This window comes from Daucus carota, chromosome 9 (genome assembly GCF_001625215.2).
Source record: "Daucus carota subsp. sativus chromosome 9, DH1 v3.0, whole genome shotgun sequence".
NCBI classification, from domain to species: domain Eukaryota; kingdom Viridiplantae; phylum Streptophyta; class Magnoliopsida; order Apiales; family Apiaceae; genus Daucus; species Daucus carota.
Genome location: NC_030389.2, coordinates 9,583,623 through 9,607,194, shown reverse-complemented (window position 1 = coordinate 9,607,194; position 23,572 = coordinate 9,583,623). Strand labels below are relative to the sequence as shown.

At 40.4% G+C, this 23,572-nt stretch overlaps 2 protein-coding genes across 2 annotated transcripts; one reads left to right on the top strand and one right to left on the bottom strand.

Moving 5' to 3' along the window:
* The first annotated feature begins 11,242 nt into the window (after nucleotides 1-11,242).
* Nucleotides 11,243-13,484, top strand: LOC108192557 (hypothetical protein At1g04090). The gene is made up of 2 exons (XM_017372770.2): nucleotides 11,243-11,538; nucleotides 11,788-13,484. Exons 1-2 carry the CDS (start codon nucleotides 11,442-11,444, stop codon nucleotides 13,341-13,343), a joined length of 1,653 nt encoding a protein of 550 aa, XP_017228259.1. The 5' UTR covers nucleotides 11,243-11,441; the 3' UTR covers nucleotides 13,344-13,484.
* A 1,653-nt stretch (nucleotides 13,485-15,137) lies between these two features.
* On the bottom strand, nucleotides 15,138-21,281 carry LOC108201882 (F-box/FBD/LRR-repeat protein At1g13570). The gene is made up of 4 exons (XM_064084237.1): nucleotides 21,109-21,281; nucleotides 19,212-20,052; nucleotides 18,908-19,072; nucleotides 15,138-15,552 (listed from the first exon to the last, which is right to left on the bottom strand). The coding sequence occupies exons 2-4, from the start codon at nucleotides 20,046-20,048 to the stop codon at nucleotides 15,232-15,234; spliced, it is 1,323 nt and encodes a 440-aa protein (XP_063940307.1). The 5' UTR covers nucleotides 20,049-20,052; nucleotides 21,109-21,281; the 3' UTR covers nucleotides 15,138-15,231.
* Between the last annotated feature and the right edge of the window lie 2,291 nt (nucleotides 21,282-23,572).

The window sequence follows — 23,572 nt, the reverse complement described above, 5'->3', positions numbered from 1 at the left end:
TACAAATGAGTATTTGTTCCAAAATATTCTTCAAGTGAGTCAGGGTCGAACCATCTTTAACCGCTGAGCTAAATTTCTGTAAAATATAATTGTTCTTCGTGGCCCGAGACGGCCACAAAAATTCTTTTATTATTCATTGTTGCAGGTAGGCCGATGCACTGCCGACCTGGCACGTGTATGCATCAAGATATATACTCTACGTGTTTAGGACTGATCCAGATTGCATATAAATCCAGTATCAATTTGGATTCTGGTCTGCACTAACGAATTCATTAGTCCCACCAATCAGGCAATAATACTGTGACTGGGAGTCGACTGTGGACCTCGATGAATCCGACACTTGCTTCCGACGTTCAAGTTTGGGTAATATTCCGTGTCCCGATTTTGACCGAACATTTATTTTAATAAAGAGATTAGCGATGTCCTCGATTAGAATTTAATAGATTGTTTTTGATATATAAATTTTAATAGATTATATTCGATTTTGATTTTATACGGATTCATGATAAAATGTCATACAGTTGATATAGGTTTTTTTTTGTCAGGTTGATATAAATTCTTTAGTATTTAAGTATATTCTCTGGCAAAAAAAAAAACAAAGCACATTCAAAATCTCATGGATTTTCTAAACCAAAAAAATAAATAAGAAATCTCATGGATTTTTGTGGGATTTAAAAAACTTAAAATATATCGAGAAATCCCATAAAATTCATCATTTTATGAAATTCAAAAAATCCATCTAACATTTGAATATAATCGAATTTTAAAATATAATTTAAAATCCTGATTAAATACCACATGATTTTGTATCATAATTTAAAATTTCAATTGAATATTTCAGGATTTTAGTGGATTTTATATAATCCAATACCCTCAGATTTTATGAATGAAAATAAATCATTTGAAATCCGAATCGAATACGCCCTCTGTAATCGGATAGTTTATGTGTGTATAATAATAATAATAATAATAATTTATTATTGTTGTTGTTATAGCGAGTGAAACAAATATTTGAGAGTTATTGTTGTGATGCGTGGAACAAAATATTTGGGGGAAAATTAAACAAAATTTTGTTTATCTTACATTTTATTTCAAAATTTTGAGCTCTTACTGCTCATCGGAGTTTGATTTATAATCACAATACTAATAATAACATTTTTAATAATTTAAATATCATCCTTTATATAAATATAAAATTTTAATTTTAATTATTGAACAAAAAAGCTCAAGACTGTGTAAGGAAGTTGTTGGAGCCAAAGTTCTGTCGGATGCAAAAGCCTGAATACGACCTGAAACAGAGAAGAATGCGAGGGATTGTCCCCCCGATTCACCTCCGGCGTGAGAATAAGTTAGAGGCTCAAGAAGGGTTTAGAGAACTGCAAGCGTGTATGTAAAAGTGTATGTATGAATGTGAATATATTTTACCCTTGATTTACCTCCTTTATATAGGGGGGGAATGAACCTGAGCTTTGTAACGTTCCCGTCCGATGCGGGAGGGAGGTAATGGTGTGTTAATGAGGCGGGATCTCCGCCCTTCGACCGTTGCAGACTAGGAGCGTGGGTGGAGTTCAAATAGTGGGCCGGACCTGCTTTGGGCCTTAGTAAATTGGGCCAAGAGGTTTATAACCCAACATGTCCCCAGGCTTCGGTCGGGTTGCAGACGCGGCCGAAGTCTAAGTTTGTTTCGACCGACCGATCGAATGAGGCGTCAGGCTGGGAGATCGACAGATGCTTCGGTATGATTTCAAACGTTTGATCTGGCCAACGCGTGGTGCCGCTTGAGTGCTTTCTGGCTGGATGACGTTACCTCGAGATGTGCGTTGAATCTGGGCCGTGCATTCCAAAGGGTGCCTTAAATGAGGCGCGCCTTTTCATAATTTGTTTATAAATACAAATCATTACTCGATTTCCTTTCATATTTCCAACATCTCTTCATTTTCTTTGCAACTCCCCGCTCTCTCAAACTCTTATTCTCCCAGCAACCGGCGGCAGTCCCAGTTCCGGCGTATTTCCACCGCTTCTTTCCGTTCTTTCTCCAACAAGTAAGTTCCTCAACCTTCCTCGTCGATTTCTTTTACTGTCTTTGTAGAATGGTGCTAAATATCATCGATCCTTTGTATTTGTATTTTCCGGTGAAAGTTTTTCGCCGGTTTGTAAATATTCGTTGGTCGCCGGTGGTCTTTTTTTTGCTTTTCTGTCCATATTGTAACGCTATCTTGTTGAGTTGTCGTAGATTAGAGTCGTGGTTGGGGCATCCTGGCGGTTCTCGAGTTTTCAACTCGGGCATTGCCATTGTCTGTTCCCCCCGCTTGTTGCTTTCTTTGTGTGTTGCCTTGTCGCTTGGGTTGGTTTTCTAGGGTTAGGTTTCTTAAGCCCCGTCGGCCCGACCCGATTCGGCCCTCTGTACTCGGGCTCGCCTCTTTTTTATTTCTTCTTTCTTTCCGAGTACATGGCTTATGTTTGCCTTCTCTCGTTTGCAGGCAAATGGATCGGTCGGGTGACGTTGTGGGGACCTCTTACTCGGCTGCGGACCACTTCAGCGATGCGCTGAAGTTTCCAATGGCCAACTTTCCTTCCCTACTGACCGAAGCGGATCTGAAGACGTTTCGGATAAAATATCAGATTCACCGGTCGTGGGATATTTACCCGGCCATAGCGAACGACTGCATCTACCAAACTCCTGAGTCGGAGGACGGTCATAGGTGCGTGGGCATTTCCGAGAATGCCTTCAAGTGCGGCTTTCGGCTTCCTATGCTTCCCCTGTTGAAGAAACTCCTGAAGCAGACGGGGATCGCCCTAGGCCAGTTGGACCCGAACGGATTCACGTACATCAACGTTTTCCAGCATCGGTGTCTGATGGCTGGCGTGTCCCCTCGGCCAGCCCTCTTCTGGAATCATCATGATTTCAAGAAAAATGCCAAGAGCAATGGCTTCTACACCATCGGCCGCAAGACCGGCCGACCGAATTGGTGTGAAACCAATTCGAGCAACAAAGGGACCCACGAACGATGGTTCTATCTAGGGGGTCACTCGATCCATAAGTTTTCCACGTGGAGGGAGGTCGACCCCTCAATCATCACCACTCCCCTTCTGGTCGGCAAGGACCTAGAGGACTTTGAGAAATTAAGCAAAGTCAAGGAGCCGAACCGGATCCTGCTATCGACGAGCCGGGAGAAGGAGTGGCTTTTTACTCTTTGGGGTAGTGACGGTAGTTTCCCTGTTTCTCCTAGGCATTTCCTTTGTTATTCGACTGTTTCGTTTATATCTGTGCATTGCTTTGACACTTGTTTTCTTGTGCAGTGTCTTCTCGGACTGAAGCCCTAAAGCGGAAGACGGCGAAGGCCATGGCGGCCAAGAAGGAGGCCGAAGCAAAGGCCCGGGGCGAAACAACAGTTGGTGCCATAGTCCAGGCGGATGTGGCTAGGGAGAAGACTCCGGAGGTTGGTCGGGCGGATAGGGCGACCGAGAAATCCTCCGAGGTCGTGGAGGTTCCGGCCACCGAGGCTTCCAGGAAGAGGAAGAGGCCAGACGGCTCGTCTGAAGTCCGGCCGTATGTTCCGGAGTGGTCGGTTCTGGCGACTGATTCAATTGCGATCATGGCCCCGGATCGGATCAAGGATGTTGCAGGCGATCTGTGCCGATCACAAGTCCTTCCGGCCGACCGAGGGACTTATGATTCAGCCACTGCTCTCCAGGCATGCGAGCAGCTGATGTGCTTCCTCTCCTTGGTAAGTGTCTTGGTTCTTCACCTTTTCGTTTTATAAACCCTGAATACATCTTTTAACTTGTCCAATCTTGTGCAGGCTTCTCCTTGGGCAGCGGCGGTGACCGACAAGGTCCAGGATATGCAGAAGCAGATGGCCGGGGTCAACGCCCTCACTATCAGGGCTAATCTTGCTGAGGATACCCTGGCGTCCCTGAAGACCGAGTTGGATGCGGCCCATCAGGACCTGAAGGACCTTCGGGAGTCCGAAGGCCGATTGAAGGGCCAAGTTGACACCTTGACTCGGAGGGTTCAGCGTCGCAACTTGGCGTTGAAAGCCGCCCGCAAGAAGGAGAAGAAAGCGAAGAAGCTTCTGGAGAAGACCGAAGATCGGTTTCTGGACATTGGCTATGATGAGGCCGTTCGTCGGGCCCACAAGGAGGGGTTGGATCACAAGCTTCTTCTTGACGAAGGGGCTTCGGATCCAGTCGGCCGTGAGGACCCGGACGACCCCATCGTTGTCACATCCGATCCAGATTCCGATTATTCGGAGTAGTTTATTTTTAGTAGTTTGTTGGCCTTCGGGCTTTTATTTGTACGAACAATATGCCTTCGGGCTCTGTAAAGATATTCTGCCTTCGGGCTTTTATTTAATTCCGCCTTTGGGCTTGCTTTTGATACTTGGTTTATCTCCATACATGTCTTTGCTCCCGATGTATGTCTTGGATATAATTAGAATAATGCTTAATGTATGTCTTCGACTTTGAATTGTCTCCATACATGTTTTAAACTTCATCATATTTCTTCGGCCGAGCGGTCGGCCTTTACACGAGTTTGGATTTTTCTTATGTACGTCTTAAACCATTCTGTTTCGGTACAATTTTAGCATTTTCGTATGTCTCAGACTGATGTATGTCTCCGACCGAAGGGTCTCGATACATGTCAAATAAAAATTTTCTACAAGTGTACATCTTTAGCCTAAAACTGGCTTCGGTACCATCGATTCCCCCAATATTTGGAGATTGTTATTATCTTTTAAGCCAGGAATTCGATCGGCCCCATTAGAGATAGAAACAATCGTGCAAATATTTAGGTTAATTTCGGGCATCCCCTTCGGTCCCGTATCTTGATCAGGTTGCCCCGAGTTATGGGACCGAACGGAGTGTTAAACAAGCTACAACTATCCAAAATTTGAAATAGGAACTTTTATTCATCATAAGAGAAGTAATTACACAACTGGAACTTTAAAAAGGAAAGTGAAGTGTTCGGGCGGGAAGCCTTACTGATAGTATTTCCGGAGTTGGGAAGCGTGCCAAGTATTCTTAATGGGGCTCCCATCCGAAGCTGCTAGTTTGTAGGTTCCCGGCCGAACGATCTCGACAATAGTGTAAGGTCCTTCCCAGTTCGGCATAAGCTTGCCTTGCTTTGTTGGCATAGAAGTTGCCAGATCCCGGAGAACCATGTCCCCAACTCTGAAGGAACGCTTTCGGATACCCGAATCATAATATTGAGATGCTTGCTGTTGGTATCGGACGTTCCTCTGATGGGCGGCTTCTCTTTCTTCTTCTAGGAGATCTAGGTTGCCTCGGAGGCCATATTCATTGGTATCGGGATTGAAGACCTGGGTTCGGTAAGATTCCAGGCCAACCTCAACTGGAATAAGCGAGTCGGTCCCATAAGCTAACCGAAACGGCGTTTCTCCTGTCGAAGAGCGAGGAGTGGTTCGGTATGCCCACAGGACCCAAGGGAGCTCTTCGGCCCACAGTCCCTTAGCTTCTCCAAGGCGCTTCTTGATTCCGTGAAAGATGATCTTGTTAGCTGCCTCGATCGCCCCGTTTCCTTGGGGATGACCGACCGAGCTGAACCTTTGTTGAATGCCGAAGCTGGCCAAGAATTCTTTGAACTTCCTTCCAACAAACTGAGTGCCATTATCGGATACACACACCATCGGTATGCCGAACCTCACAATTATTTGTTCTAGGAAGAATTTCTTGGCGGCCTGTTCGGTGATAGCTGAGAGTGGTCGGGCTTCGACCCACTTTGTCATGTAGTCAATGGCCACTATGCAGTATTTGGCTTGCCGGGTGCTGGTCGGTAGGATTCCCACTATGTCGATGGCCCACATGGAGAATGGTATTGGGCTGAGGACCGAGGTCATTTCTTCTGGGGGTTGCTTCGGAACATTGCTGTGGATTTGACACTGTCGGCATTTCTTTGAATAGATAGCTGCATCTTCCCTAAGGGTCGGCCAGAAGAAACCCTGTCGGAGTATCTTTAGGGCTAGGGATCGGCCGGCCAGGTGTTCGCCACAGATTCCTTCGTGAACTGTCTCCAGGGCTAGAAGCTGTTCCTCTGGATCCAAGCATCGGAGCAGGGGCTGAGAGACTGATCGCCTAAAGAGTCGGCCCCCGATCAGTGTGTAGCTAGCTGCTCGGTATTTTATCTTTTGGGCTTCTTTCTTCTCTAAGGGCAAGAACCCCTTCTCTAAATAGGTTCTGATGAGGGTCATCCAATTTATGCCTTGATGAATCAGGTGGCAAGCTTTCTTGTCGACCGAAGGCCTTTTCACCTCCGTCAAGTAGATGGACCCCGTCAAATTTTGTGTTTCGGCCGAGGCTAAGCGGGAGAGAGCATCAGCACAGCCATTGTCCTCCCGACCGATGGCGCTTAATTCGAATGTTTCAAAGGACTAAGTTTGTTCCCGTACCTTAGCGGCGTAAGCCTTCGTTCGGGGCTCTTTCTGTTCATATTCCCCGAAAAAGTGCTTGACGACCAGCATGGAGTCACTGAAAGCCCTCAAATGCCTTACTTCTAGATTTTTTGCTAGACCCATCCCTGCCAGGAGGGCTTCGTATTCGGCCTCATTGTTGGTCAAAAGGAAAGTGAATCGGATGGCCTGACAAATCTCAAATCCATCGGGACTAGAAAGAATCAATTCAGCCCCACATTTTGACCCGGCCACCGATCCATCTACAAACAACTTCCACTTTCCTAGAGCCCGGATGAGCTGTTCCTTCGGCTCTAAGTCCTTCGGCCCGGAAAAAATGCACTCCACCATGAAGTCAACCAAGGCTTGGGCTTTAATGGCTGTTCGGGGAACGTACTCTAAGTCGTATTCCCCCAATTCTACAGACTAGGCGACGACTCTGCCCGAAGCCTCCGGTCGGCTGAGGATTTTCTTCAAAGGTTGGTCGGTGACCACTTGTATCGTTCGCCCTTGGAAATAGTGTCGCAATTTTCGGGAGGCCATGACCAGCCCATATGCGAACTTCTCGGCATTCGGGTATCGGGTTTCGGCATCCCTCAGCATATGAGACACATAGAAGACCGGATGTTGGTTCTTCTCGTGCTCCTTCACTAAGACCTCACCAAGGGTTCGGTCACTTACTGCCAAGTACAGCTGGAGGGTCTCCTTCGGATCGGGCCTCAGCAATAGAGGGGCTTTAACCAGATATTCCTTTATTTCTTCGAAGGCCTTTATGCAGTTCGGCCCCCACTCAAAATTCTTGGCTCCCTTTAAAACTTCAAAGAACGGGAGCGCTTTTTCCGCCGACCGAGAGATGAACCTTCGGAGGGCTGCCAGTCGCCCAGTTAGCTTCTGAATGTCCCGGATGGTCTTCGGGGCTTCCATTTCTAATACTGCCTTTATCTTCTCAGGATTCGCTTCGATCCCTCTTGCACTGACCATATACCCTAGGAACTTGCCACTACAAACCCCGAAGGTGCATTTGGCGGGGTTGATCTTCATGTTGTTCCGTCTTAGGGTCTCAAAGCATTCCTTGAGGTCATCGGCGTGATCTTGAAACAAGGACTTTACTATCATATCATCGACGTAGCATTCCATGTTTCGGCCTATCTGATCGGCGAAGACTTTGTTCACCATCCTTTGAAAAGTGGCCCCCGCATTTTTCAGACCGAAGGGCATCTTGATGTAAGCATAGGTTCCCTTCGGGGTGATGAATGCTGTCTTAGGAATATCCTTGGCATCCATGGCGATCTGATGATAGCCTGAAAACGCATCCAAAAAGCTGAGTATTTGATAGCCAGAGGTGGCATCTATCAGCTGATCGATGTTCGGCAGAGGGTAATGATCCTTCGGGCAATTTTTGTTGAGGTCGGTATAATCGACACACATTCTCCATTTGTTGTTTGACTTCTTGACCACCACCACATTTGCCAGCCATTCGGGATACTCAATTTCTTCAATAAACTTGGCCTCCAGTAACTTCTCCACTTCGGCCTCAATCACCTTCTGCCTTTCCATAGCGAAGTTCCTCTTTTTCTGCTTAACGGGCACAGCCTGTGGATGGACATTTAGCCTGTGCCGGGCGATCGATTCATCCAAGCCGGGCATATCTTCGGGCCCCCAGGCAAAAACATCATGGTACCGACGGACCACATCAATCACCTTTTCCTTCAGCCCTGGTTCCATATCTTTACCGATCCGAACCATTTTTCCCGAGCACCCTGCATATAATTCCACCTCTTCGGTCTCAGTGCCTGGTTCGGCTATCGGGTTTGAGAGATCACTTCCAAACTTCTCCAACTCAATATGTAGGGCATGGCCGCTGCCCCCAGGACCATCCTCGGTTCGGCGCCGTTTGCTTCCTTCGGCGCCGCCTAGATCCTTGTCCTTCTCCAAGTCTTCCAGCATAATGATCCTAGCAGCCTTCTGATCACCTCTCATCTCTCCCACTCCCTTCTCGGTCGGGAACTTCAACTTGAGGTGGGGAATAGAGGCAATGGCTTCGAAAGCAGTGAGAACAGGTCTCCCCAAGATGGCATTGAAAGGACTCTCGACTCGGACCACATAGAACTTGACCTGTTTTTCTACAGTATAAGGGGATTTACCGAGCAACAAGGGCAAGTGGATCGTACCTTCGATCGGGACGGGCCGATTGCCGAACCCATAGAGAGGTGCCTCATAGCAGGTATCGATCTGCTTGCCTTCTAGGTTCATTTTCTGGTAGGTGTTGTACTAGAGGACGTTAACAGAACTTCCCCCATCAACCAGGACCTTCCAGATCTTATTTTGACCGATCACGGGATTAATGACCAACGGATCCTCGTGCGGCAGCATAACATCCTTATAGTCTTCTTGTGAGAACATTATAGGATACGACTGTTTGGTGGAGTTGATGCTATAAAGGTTGTAGACCTGTCGGGCGTACTTCTTCTTGGCTGTCTTGCTACTTCGGTCCAGAATTGTTCCCCCAAAAATCGTTCGGACCTCACCTCTGTACCTCTCACCTTCTTCAGGCGCCTTCCCTTTATCTTCTTTGGGACCCAACCGATCCCTCAGATCCTTAACATACTGGTTCAAATCACCAGCCTTGACCATCCTTTCTATTAACTTCTTCAGGTGGTAGCATTCATCGGTATTATGCCCGTTGTCCCGATGATAGTCGCAATACTTATCTGAGTTTTTCTTGTAATCTGGGATTTTCATCTTCGGTGGCCGAACGAATCCTGGTTTCCCCTTAATCTCGTTCAGAATCTTGGAGACAGATGTATTTAGAGGAGTGAACACAGTGCTGTCTCTATCTCTCCTTCGTTCGGCCCCTCTATCCAGCTTCTCATCCCTTTCATCTCTTCTGCCTCGGTAGCCATCATTTCTTTTTCCCTTGCCATCCGAACGGGAACTGTACCGATCATCTTTCCGGTCGCTCTTGTGGACTCCATCTTCCTTCTGATGCTTTCTCCCTGCAAATAGATGTCATTCAGCGACTTGGGGGGTATATCGTACAAAGATGATCGGAGCTTCTTACCCTTCACCGGATCCAGACCAGCCGTCAGGAACCCTGCAGCCTTCACCTTATCCAGGTTAGTGACCATCCCAGCTTCTTCCTTGAACCTAGCCAAGTAATCGCCTAACTCCTCATTAGGTCTCTGTCGGCAATGAATAAGGGCTTCTGTATCCTTCTCTCTTCGGCACAAGTGGGAGTAGTGCCTCAAAAACTTGCGTTTCAACTGGTCATAAGAACTGACCGACCTTGGCCGCAGGGATCGGTACCACAGCGTAGCGGATCCCTTTAGGTAGGTCTTGAACATCTTGCATAGCATGATGTCGCAATGCCCCATTCCGGTCATCAAGGACTCGTACTTGTCGCAATGATCGATCGGGTCGCCCTTCCCATTAAATTCATTCATCTTCGGGAACTGTGTCCCTGGGGGCGGCCGATATTGCTCGATCTCTTCGACTATCACTGGCTCATGGGTCAACGTCTTGTCCCCAAACATGGCCTTCTCCATTCGGCGGAGTCGGTCCCTAACGTGGGGGCCTTCTTCCCCTTCGGAACCTGAGGGTGTGACATGCCTGTGACGAGGCCCTCGGGAGTGCGACTCGGAGTCCGAAGACCCGTCTTGGTCTTCCCGACCCCTCTTCTTCTTTCCTTCGCCTTCTGGCGCTCGGTCTCCTTCGGCCTCCAGGGCCTCTCGGAGGGCTCTCTCCTGGAGCTCAATTTCCTCCCTTTGTAGCTGGAGGGCCTTCAGCCGCAGTTCATCGGCTTCCCTCTTCTTGGCTAATCGGGCAGCTTCTTGCTCTTTGGTCTTGGAAGATTGGGCTTTAGCAGCCTGCTCTTCTCGCCATTTTAACAGCATCTGCTGTTGCTCTTCGGGGGTGGGCAACAGCCCTTCGGGACTGTTGCCAAAGTCAAAACCGGGGTTTGGGTTGGAGGTGTTTCCAGTGGTTTGTTCGGTTGTGTTTGTCATGGTGTTGTTTTACAAGAGATTCTACTTGCAGTTCCCACAGACGGCGCCAATGTTGGAGCCAAAGTTCTGCCGGATGCAAAAGCCTGAATACGACCTGAAACAGAGAAGAATGCGAGGGATTGTCCCCCCGATTCACCTCCGGCGTGAGAATAAGTTAGAGGCTCAAGAAGGGTTTAGAGAACTGCAAGCGTGTATGTAAAAGTGTATGTATGAATGTGAATATATTTTACCCTTGATTTACCTCCTTTATATAGGGGGGGGGGGGGAATGAACCTGAGCTTTGTAACGTTCCCGTCCGATGCGGGAGGGAGGTAATGGTGTGTTAATGAGGCGGGATCTCCGCCCTTCGACCGTTGCAGACTAGGAGCGTGGATGGAATTCAAATAGTGGGCCGGACCTGCTTTGGGCCTTAGTAAATTGGGCCAAGAGGTTTATAACCCAACAGAAGTCAAGTGATTTAAGTCTATACGATATCCGAATTACTAGTATAACATACGAATTGTATATCATACTCATCTTTTCCAACAATATCTATATATTCTTAAAATATATGTGGCACATTCTTATTATTTTCACTCATTTATTTTTAAAACAGAAAATTGTTTCTTCAAGTCTCATTACCAAAATATTAAACTCAAACATCTAATTATTATTTTATAATATTCACTCTATTACATTTTAATATAAATTATTTTAATATCAACATTTCTCAATATATATACTTATTCCGTCGTCACTCTAAACAATCCTAAATTTTTAAAAAGTCAGTACCAAAAATCTTCGGTAGAGAATTTTATATACCAGCTGGGTTGGACTCGGAGACACGCACTGGACGCATCCAATGATTAAAAGCCAGCCTAGCCTAATCTTTATGTTTCGCTTTCTTTTTTCTTCTTTAAATTTCCGTTCAACAACTCCATATAAAACTACATATATTGCCGACACATCCACAAACATTGGTCTCCCACTTCTCGTGTTCCAGACCACCTTTATTCTAAACCTTCTTTTTATTTGATCAATCTCGAAAATGAAAAAATTCCGCAGCTTCTTCACCAGGTCCTCCAAGCCTTTGCCTGTAGAGACCATCTTCAAACTCCCTCATCCACTTCCCACTTGGCCTCCAGGTAATCTTTTTCTCTAAATCTTACTGTTTTTTCATTTATTTATGTCAATTATGATGTTATGTATCGAATGTATCATTTTTAAGGCTTGATCATTGGATTGTTTTTAAAATGAAATACCAGTGTACCTTTGTTCAGTGGCCTAACCAGAATTTACTATTGCAAGACTAGTTATCATAATTCTGGAGACTAAAGGATCATGATTTGTATGCGATCATGTGTTGACCTTGAATTTTGTAAATGTTTGTATAGGTGATGGTTTTGCGAGTGGGATTATTGATCTAGGGGGATTACAAGTGTGTCAAGTTACGAGTTTTAATAAGATTTGGTGTACATTAGAAGGTGGCCCAGATGATCTTGGTGCCACATTTTATGAACCATCTTCAATCCCAGAAGGGTTTTTTATGCTTACAAGTTATAGTCAATCTAACAACAAGCCACTGTTTGGATGGGTTCTTGTAGCTAAAGATGTCAGTAGTGATGAATCTGAAAGTAGTACTAAGATTTTGGAGAAGCCAGTTGATTATACACTTGTATGGACTAGTGAGACTAAAAAGAATAAGCTAGGTGATAATGGGTATATATGGCTTCCAATGCCACCCGAGGGGTATAGATCAGTTGGCCATGTTGTTACCACTTCATCGGAGAAGCCATCTGTTGATAAAATCCGGTGTGTGAGGGCTGATTTTACGGAGGAGAGTGAGATTGACTCGTGGATTTGGGGTTTAGAGAAGGAGGTTGATCCTGATGGATTGAATTTATATGGTTCAAAACCGGCTCATAGGGGTCCTCAAGCTGTAGGTGTGCCAATAGGTTCATTTTTAGTCCAGAATAGTGGGGAAGCGAAGTTGTTGAATTGTTTGAAAAATGTTCAACCTATTTTATCAGCCATGCCTAATCTAGACCAGATTCATGCCCTGATAAAATGTTACTCTCCATTGGTGTATTTCCATCCTGATGAAGAGTACCTTCCCTCTTCACTTTGTTGGTTCTTCGAGAATGGGGCATTATTGTATACAAAGGGTGAAGAAACGACCTCATGTCGTGTTGAGCATCCCCATGGCTCGAATCTTCCTCAAGGAGGTACGAATGATGGAGTTCACTGGTTATGCCAACCAGAAGATGAAAATTTCAAGAAAGGAAATCTGGCTAGTGCTGAGTCATATGTGAATGTCAAGCCTATGTTAGGAGGAACCTTCACTGATATAGCATTGTGGATTTTTTACCCTTTCAATGGACCAGCAAGGCTTAAAATCGGGGCTCTCAACGTTTCCTTGGGTAAAATAGGACAACACGAAGGCGACTGGGAACATGTGACATTGCGGATAAGTAATTTTACTGGTGAGCTGAGAAGTGTCTACTTATCAACACATGCTAAAGGAATGTGGGTTAGTGCTTCCGAACTTGAGTATGAAAATGGCAATAAGCCCGTAGTCTATTCTTCATTGCACGGTCATGCCCTATATCCTAAGCCAGGAGTTGTTTTACAAGGGACTGGAGCAATAGGAATAAGAAACGACACTGGAAAAAGTTCCAATGTAATGGACACTGGAGAGAAATTTGTGATTGTTTCAGGTGAGCACTTGTCAATCGTCGAGCCCCCATGGCTGAACTACTGTAGAGAATGGGGTGCAAGAATCAGCTATGACTTTGCAGCTGAGGTTGAAAAAGTGAAGAAAAAGTTGCCACAGAGGCTGAGGGGATCATTTGAGAGTGTTGTTAAGAGTTTGCCTAATGAAATGCTGGGTGAAGTTGGACCAACTGGACCTAAAATGAAGGTTAGTTGGAATGGAGATGAGAGGGTTTGATAACAATGTGGTATAGATTTGTATTCTGGTTTTGCACTTGTGTGATTTATTTATTTTTATGGATTGTGCTTTCGGTTTGCAGTTCTATATCTGTGCTTCTATATTATATTATTCAGGTATGATATTTCTACCTGCAATGTATATTCCTATGCAGTTCTTGTATATACAAGTTGATTAAAATATATTTTTCTAATCATTTGGCATTGATGAAAGTTTAATATAAAGATTAAAATGTACAAGAACAACTCAACTGGCCTACTAAATAAGAAAAAGAGAGAGGCTAATTTAAAGTTTTGAAGTTGTTAAGAATGCCAAGCTTGAGCATAGAACAATGTTTCAATTATGTGACCTGGGGCTCAGGAAAAAACCAAACCGAAAGCGAACCATATAAGATCGAACCGAAGGTGAAAAACAAGAAAATAATATCAGAAAGAAATTGTAGACAAATAAGCCATATAAATGAGAAAAAGAAGGTAGAGACTTGATTTAATATTCAAGAGATAAATTAGAGTGCAAAACCTGCAAGAGCACAATGTCATTGAGGAGATGATGATCTCAAAGACAGGTGTTCCCTGCTACAACTAGTAGCTAACTGCGTTTTACATTATTAGTTCTACAGTTGTTGATGCACATCTAAAGAACTGAAACCATTTCAGTGAAATCCTCGACCTCACCTCTTCATCAGTTGTGGTGCTGTCCCCAAAATTCAAGATTTAAACCGATGGGGAAGATACGAGCATAAGCTTTATGAAGCGAAGTTCAGGCCTTGAACCAATCACCCTGTCTATGTCCAGAATCATGTCCTTGATTGGCATTTGCGAACACTTCTCAACTAATTTCACAGAGTCCTCTCTCTGTGCCCCCAAGTTCAAATCATCCCTGCTACTTCATTTAGGATCCTACATACAAGGTTATATAAGAGAGTATTCAGTAATTTCTAAGCTTTAACAAACATATAGTTGATGCAAAAATATAGTATAGCAATAAAGAGGTGTATTTATGCAATCAAATTACACTTCTCAACTAATTTCACAGTGATTCACAGTCTGTCGACCTTTTCAAACGAAACCACTGTCGAACCCAAGGTACTTTCTGCTGGTATGATGCTATCCTGATTATCTTAGGCTCAGTGTCTTCATCTAAATAATAGTATTAGACAGTAATGTAAATTGAAGAAATAAAAAAAGAATAAAAACAGAGATAACTTAATGAAGTTGGTCTGTTACAGATAAATCTAATGCCCACAAGCTAAAATATAAGGAAAGCTTATAAACTCCACTACTTAGCAGTATAGAAAAGTTTTCACTTCACCTTGAGGAAAATCATCAACAAGCAGATTACTCGTTCTAGGCATAATGCCAGCAAACTTCTCTAAATTGGCGATTTTCTCTCTGGGGTTGGTCACTCCTTTCAACGTGAGACTAACGAGATGCTCCTTTTGGGCGCATTCAAACAATTTCCAATCGATTTCTCCACTTTCAATCATCAATTTACTAAGATTGCTATGATTTTGAAAATATGCATCCCAAATGTTTGATCCCAATGCAAAGCTGCATAAACAATTGTTCGAGTTTAGGCCCCGATAATATGTCAGCAGTAATTATGACATCCATAGGCCTAAAAATTTTTAGATCGGAGAAGCCTCCAAATTTTAGAGGTGGTTTCAGAATGCAGTAAGCGAGAGAGTCAAATCATTTAACTCCCCACAGGAAAACAAATAAGTGGACATTCTGTAGAGAATGTTTTGAGTACTTAAAAGTCCGAATTCCCTAAACATTTAGCTGAAAAATTAAATGACCATAAAAGGAAATAGAATTGAATAATAAAGTAAACATCCTGTGCAATTTGTCTGAGAGAGATGATTTAGAAAGGCAAGTAACTAATTTGACTATTGCATTATTAATTTTACAGTTGTTGATGCGCATCTATTGTACTGGAGCAACTCTCGTGAAATCCGAGACCTCGCCTCTTCTTTGCAATCATCACTGTACCAAAGCCTCATGGTTTGAAGGGACGGGGAAGATACAAGCAAAAGCTTTATGAAGCGAAGCTCGGCCCTCGAACCAACAAAATCTCTTATGCCCACAGTTTCAAGTTTGTCCAGAATCATGTCCTTAATGGGCAAGTGCAAATACTTTTCAACTGATTTCACAGAGTCCTTGCTAACTGCCCCCAAGTCCAAACCATCCTTTCTTTTATCTGTTGGATCCTACATACAAGGTTATATAAGAGTATAAGCACTCATAAACATCAAAATTCTAAATAATTTTGTTGGTGCACAATGTATTGCAGCAATACAAAGGTATATCTACGCAATCAGAGTGCCAAGTAAAATACTGTAGATATTTATAGCGAAACAGCTGCCTATCAAACAAATATCTATGTGATGTAGTGCAAGCAATTTAAGCGGTCCAGTTGGTTTAATCATCTACGAATATGACTTGTGTTGAAACAATAAATTAGAATATATACAGTCAAACAGGAATGTACAACTCCTCCTGGTAATCATATTTAATTAAGCTACAGCTACTACTAGTACTGGTGCCAAATCAAGAACATATAAACTGCCAACATGGGTCATAAATATATAACATGCGTCACGTTTCTCATAATGTGGCATCTATAATTGACTTGACACGCCCCCTCCCAAAAAAAAACTATTTATTTACATAGTCCACGGTGCTGATCTTGCATATCATAAAACACAAATTTAGTATATTTTTTCTATTGATGCAATAATACCAAATGGTAACATTAAATAACGTAGTCACGCAAATCATGCAATCTACAACATACAACAAGTTCAATGATTCATGTATCCTTCCAATGAAGCAAATATAGATCTGTCGACAAACTAGTAGTACAGTGTTATTGAAATGATGCATTTTAATGTGCATTATAAGGTAGGTAGACGATACATTTTTTATGATTTATATTAATCTATTTATATACAGGAAAATGATCAAATACAAACCAATATAAGCCTAAAAACTAAAAACAATCATTAATTATTTGAATATAATCCCTAATTAATTAAAACTATTTTACCCCCTCAGCCCACGCTACCAGCACAATCCACACCCTCACTCCTCGCTGCAACCAGCTACCCACCCATACCACGTTGCAACCATCACTACTGCCACCTCGATGTCATGCTGCAACCACAACTGCGCCACACTCCAGCCCCAGCCTCCTTCCTTTCCATCACCTTCCCTTTCTTCGATCTTATCCGGCGAGTTTCTTCAAGGTCATATCTATGACAACCTCATCACTCTCCAATCATCTTCTCCGCAATTCTCTCTTCCCCACCTCTCTCTATCTATATATTTATAATATTTATTTTAACATATCAATTTATGCCCCACTATTTGCAGTATATCAGCAGCAATTGGAAGTCGAAATTAATAGTGGTAATCGGAGATGATGGCAGTGATCAAAGGAAACAGAGGGCGGGAGTTGGGGCTGAGGCTGGGATAAAACTGAATAATCACTAAATATAACTGTTACGATCATTGGTTTCTAGTTTCTAGTTCAAGTGATTTTGTAAGGGAGTAAGCCCATATATATATATATATATATATATATATATATATATATATATATATATATATATATATATATAGTCTTCTCTCTGGCCTGCATAACCCAGGTCTGAGTCTAGGTCGGGTTCGAGTCTTGTCAAAATATTCATATTTGAATTTAATTATTGAAAAACCCAATCCGATCCAACCTGTTGCCATCCCTAATTATTTAGCAGGTTTTATCGTGGATTAAACTAGGACCGGGTATGATCTAAAAAAACAACACAAGAAAATTCAGATATAATGTGAGCATTAGAGAGAAATTATATAGTAAATACTGTGAGTATAGATTAAAAGAGAATGAAGTGGAGGAAAATACCTTTAACAAAAGTCAAAATAAGACTATAAGCAGTTTAAAATAATAGATAAGAGGGAATACCAACCGTAAGGAATAGAATGTACTCCTTTGCAATAAAAATATGTACTCCTTTACTTGCAATAAAAATATCTGGAGCGCAAGTAACTCGATATTTATAGGAGCATATTATATACAATTTCAGATTCTTAGTACAAGTGAACAAAATATAAGGGTAACAAATAGAGTCACAATTAGAGTGTGCATGTATAGCTTAACGTTTTATGTTAGGGGTGATCGCGGTGCGGGCGGTGCGGTTTTTGGCTAAAACCGCAAACCAAACCGCGTGTACGGTTTTGTCAATTTCTCAAACCGCACCGCAAAGAGTTAAAACCACGTAAACCGCACCATAAAAATGCGGTGCGGTTGCGGTGCGGTTTATGCGGTTTATACATTCAAATAGTTTTTTAAAATTTATTAATAATCAAATATTTTTTGGAGAAAATGAAATATAAAAGTTAAAAATTAAAATTAAATCATGAATTAACATAATTTGAACTACTGCATATAAGCAAATTTGTAGACACCGAATAAGTACACAATCATACCAGAGGCACCAGACAACAGATCAGAGGCACTGGCCTTCTGCTTGAATGTATTGTACAATATAAACATGGTTAACAAAATGTAAAATGTCTTGGCAGAGGTAGGGTTGAGTAATGTGCGTCTGATTTAGACATGAGCTTGATAGGTAGTGTCTAGTTGAGAAATTAATACATATGTCTATAATATAAATAATTAGTATATATTTTTTTTATATAATATATTAAATGTGGTGCGGTGCATTTTAACCGCATTTTGTAAAATCAAAACCGCAATCCGCACCGCACCTTACGGTTTGAAAAAATTTTAAACCGCAATCGCACCACAAAATTTAAAAACCACGTCTCGCGGTGTGGTTTGGTGCGGTGCGGGCGGTTTTTGCGATTTTTGCGGTTTGATGATCAGCCCTATTTTATGTAAATTTACTTTATCTGTTGAGAACTATCAAAAGATAGAAGTATGGATTGAGATGTCTACTATCATATATTCTTCCAAAACAAAAAATTTATCAAGATTATTTAAAGATGGCATCATGAAAATGTTGATGAAATGACTTTTCGCATAGTTGAATTTCTGAGCTGCATAAAAAGTAAGAAAAGTAATATCTCAAATAATTCCATGCTACAATATTATAGCACAAGGCAGTCCATTTATTAAATTGTCATTTAATTAACACTGTTAGCTCTTACATGCAGGGGACTAGGGGAGTCATAGGCAGACATAGTAAGGGACACTCATCTTCTTTCCATGTAATTTCATGCGACTATTAGTCTGCACTTCCAAATTTTAGTTGCTTGCAGTAATACTTGAGTTTCAAACTTGAGTTTCAACAGTAGTCTTTCTGTAGCATAGGGCAAAAATTCAATTCCGCTTTAAGTTTCACCAATTTCGTATTGTTTTTTATGAATTACTTTTTTCTATCATAAATCAGTTCACTTGGTCTGTCATGTATTACTGCAATAATATTCTATGAACTTTTCAAAATGTTGCTAGGTCTATGTCATTAAATATATGTATATATATATATATATTCATAAATATCACAGTAGCATTTATATTCAGACAGCTTGAACTTCAGTTCTTACCGGTCCTAATAAAAGATGTTGCAGGTTGGGCGAACTTCTGATTAAGCAAAGAACATACTTAATCTGGACCAAATCATGAAATCCAACACCAGAAAAGCACAGACGTTTTATGTTCTCCATTGTTGTTGTAAGCATCTTTGGTATAGCTACACCTGGCTCCAAAGACTGTACATATACATATATGATGGATAAAAAATAAATTAAAATATGAAACACAATGGACAGGATGATATGTACTGCTGACCAAATTTGTGAATGGCAATACTAATCAAACAAAGTTGCAACTTGCAAGATTTCACTTTACCTTGAGGAAACAATCATCAACAACCAGCTTATTTATTCTAGGCATACTGGCAACAAACTTCTCTAAGTTGACAATTTTCTCTATGGGATTTGTCACTCTTTTTAACATGAGAGAGACAAGATATGACTTTTGGGTGCTTTCAAACAATTTCCAATCAATGTCTCCCCTCTCAATGATCAATCTACTAAGATTGCTATGATTTTCAAATAGGCTTCCTAGATGTTTAATCCCAATGCAACTTTCCAAGACCAATTGTTCAAGTTTAGGACCGAATGAAATATCAGCAGTAATTATGACATCCATGAGCCTAACACTTTCTAGATTGGAGAAGCCTCCAAATCTAGGAGGTGGTTCCAGAATGCAGGATGCGAGAGTCAAATGATTCAACTCAAAACAGGAAAACAAATAAGAGGGCATTGTGTAGGGAATATCTTGAGTATTACAAAGTCCGAATTCCCTAACCCCGTTATTTGATATGTTTTTAATCCAAAAATCTGTATCTAGCCATTCATGAAGAGGCAGATCTGGAGGAATTATGAGATAGAACGTCAAAATCGGGCCACCGTGCAGTAGAAGAATTTGATTAACAACTCGTACAGCTTTAAATAGTGGAGCTTCTTTATCTTCCTTGGAAACCAATTTTGAGAAAAACTTGTCATCAAAAATCAGCTTTGGGTACGTTCCCCATATATTCCTCCAATTTCTCGAAAGGATACTTGTTCTTGCTACATCGTGAACCGGCAAGTGTCTTAAAATAGCCTCTATTAAGTTTCTTGGCAAGCTGCTGATTCTGTCGGCTCCGCAATCAAGTCGCCTTATTTTAGAATCCGTAGCCATGTTTCTAGAGATGAGGGTTTAAATAAAAAGTATATCATTAACCCAGACCAAAAAAAAAGTATATTATTAACAAAAAGTATTCAGCATCATTTGTTAGCAATTATATTGCTCACATAGCACATAGTTTGAACAACACAATCAAAATGCTAGAAAACATTTAGCAACAAAAAAAAAATGCTAGAAAACCTAAGATTTTGCTACAACATCTGATTAAAGACACAACTATTACTTGCACAGTTTTAGGTTAATGTCTTCCAAACCAAATATAGTCAGAGTAACCGCTCTTAGGGAAGGGCATGGGGAGACCGGGAGATGATAACATTTATGCTAAATACAAGATAATTGAAAAATTATCACTGCAATAGCAGGCAAAAGAATCCGCAACTGGAGAAAAAAACAGTCAGTAGTCGATTGACTTAAAAGTATCAAATTTGAGACCCCAAATTTGTCGGCAAAGACTTTGCTAGTTATATAGCGGGAAACTTCAAACTACTCCTCGAAAACTATTTTTCCAAAAAATAATTTCTGAGAAAATGTTTTCTTGGACAACAACTATATAACCCCATTTGACTATCCTTAAAAAAAAATTGTAAACAAAGGTGAGGAAATGTTCAGAATTTGGACAATGTTTTCATGTCATTATAACAGGGAAGTCATTTGAGCTAAAGATCATAACATTTTTCATTTTCCTCGTCTGAAGCACACACTCCCCTAAATTAAAGTACCACAATAACAGCAAGGAAATAAAATCAAAAAGCCGGTCCGCTGAAGAAGAACAAAATTAGGAATGTAAACAAAACCCCGAAATATCATTAAAACATTTTCCCAGAAACAAAGCGAGCCTGTCAACAAGAGTAATCTTTACAAAACTAACTAACTAAGCATAGTAGGCGTATCAGCTAATCTTAATCAACAAGCACATAAACTAATCAAAATTTTAATTTTTGTAACACCCATGCACAGTAAAGATTTAGATAAGATTTTAAGATGAAATCTTGAAACAAAGCAAATATCAAAATTAATGTTGCAGATTATGTATGTATGTAAATGTATTTCATACCTGCGTTGCGATGGTTGCAGTTGTAGGTATGATTGAGTAGTGATTGAGGAGGGAATGTATTTTATGAATTGGGGCTTTAGCCTTTAGAGCTCAAGGAGAGAATTCATTTATCGAAATTCGAGAGTAAAAAAACAGGCATGAGGAACTTGCTTTAAAGCTTATGGCTTGTGCGGAAGTCATAGCCCACACAGGCTGTAAATCTGTTCGGTCTTGTATAATTTTTCATAATATGATCCTACCCGAATAACTGAATATGATCCACGGTTCATATTCGATTCAAACTCATATATATATATTATATTATAACACCATCATATTTGCAAGTAAATAGTCATCATTTTATAAAATTTTAATATCTTATTTAAGTTTATATCTCTTTAAAATATGATTTATTTAATGTGATCATGCTTATTATCTTCATATATATTTAATAAATGAAATATACCAACATATAACTATAAGTTTTAATTTAAAATTATTATACTTTATAATATTATTATGTTTACTTAGACTAAATGATAATTATTTGATCAACTAAAATAATAATGATATTTAATGTAAGTGGATCATATCTGGCTCATATTCAATGGATCATAAACTACCCAGTTAAAAAATAGAAAATACGATACTGGATCATATCCGGTTCAGATCAGAATCTCAAATACCCGGGATCGATTTATATACGAATAAAACGATCCCGAACCCAAATTTGGACAAACTAAAAATAATATAATCTAGTACTTGAGGAGAGTGGTATCCGGGGATCACCCGACAGCCCTACCCACATAGTTGGCCAAAACTTAAGAGTCCACCCAAGATTATTGATGAATTATCTGTCTCATATTTTGTACGTATCAAATTTGAATGATCATTTCAAACTTGTTTTTTTTAAAATATCATTTGAACTTAATAAGGCTATTTTGAAATTTTAGCAAAAGAGTTTTTCTAATAAGAGGATGACTATGTGTTTACGTAAAATATAAAAAATTATCCAACAATTATTCATTAAATAATATAACTTCAACAACTAAGGCCCGTTTGTTAACCGCTTAACCACGCTAAAATAGCTGAATGACAACGGATGCATCTGTTAAGACCGTTTGTCGGATAATATTAATTTTTGAACGGCACAGATTCATTGGTCCAGGTCATTTGTTAAATTATAATGCTGCTGGACGACACTGTAAATCTTCTGAATGACTGCCTCTCAAAATTCACGCTGGACCATTCAAATTTCAATTTATCGTCACGTTAGCTAATACTCCATCTGTTTTTTAATATTTGACGTTTTAATTTTAGGTACGTACTTTTAAGTGCTTTAACCGAGTAGTTAAAAATATTATTTTTAAAATTTATTTTTTGAATAAAAATATATAATCAAATTTTTAATTCACAAAAAAAATCAATCAAAAATAATAATTTTTACAATCCGGTCAACTCACCTAAAGATGTGTGCCAAAAGTCAAAACGTCAAATAATAAAAAACGGAGGGAGTATATTCTAAGCGGAAAAAGATGGTCCTATATCACTCTTTATCATTTGCATTTTATATTATAACAATAGTAATTATTATTTATATTGAAATATATTATAAGAATAAAGCGGAAGCATCACAAAATAGACATTTCTCTTTTTATTTTTTAAATTAATCATTGTTACATAATTCTTGCATAAATAAGATTTTATGTATATATTTGACAAAATAAAATATTAGAAATTTAGAAAATACTAACTATTAATTATCTATTATATTTTGATAAATTCATGAAAATAATTTTTAAATTCATTCAAATATATTAATCATTCAGAATATCCAGATTCATTAACCATTTTGATCATCCAGATTTATTAACCATTCCGATCATCCAGATTTATTAACCATTCAGATTATCAACCGTTCAGATTATTAACGGTCCAGAAATTTATGTTCAGATTTGACTAATGACCCAATTTTATCGATTATGTAAAACAAATATTTAATCAACTAATAGCAACTGATAACCACTAATTATCAAACAAAATGTACAACATTTATATTAAAATTTGTGATGCCCTAGACTGGCCTTCGGTGGATCTAGGGCGCCACACGAACTCCGGCATATATGTTTTACATTATACATACTAGCCCCACAAATCCATGTTCGAATATTCACTCACAAACTAGTTCAAAGTATTATTATATAATAAATTTATAATTACAAACTATAAGGATCATGGGTCATCCACCTTAATCACAGGTCCATTCACAAAAAACTTATCTCAAATAGATTTAGGTTTTTTTTTTTTTTTTTTATCTCCAAGCACTACTATCTCGAATAGATTTAAAATTTTTTAATCTTTTAATCTCCGGCCAAGAACTACTTATAATATGATCTTTATACTAGTAAAAGAAAAAGACTCATGGTCTCTCATATCTCACCCATTAATTCACACATAATCATTGCACTTTGGTGATTTTCCTTGT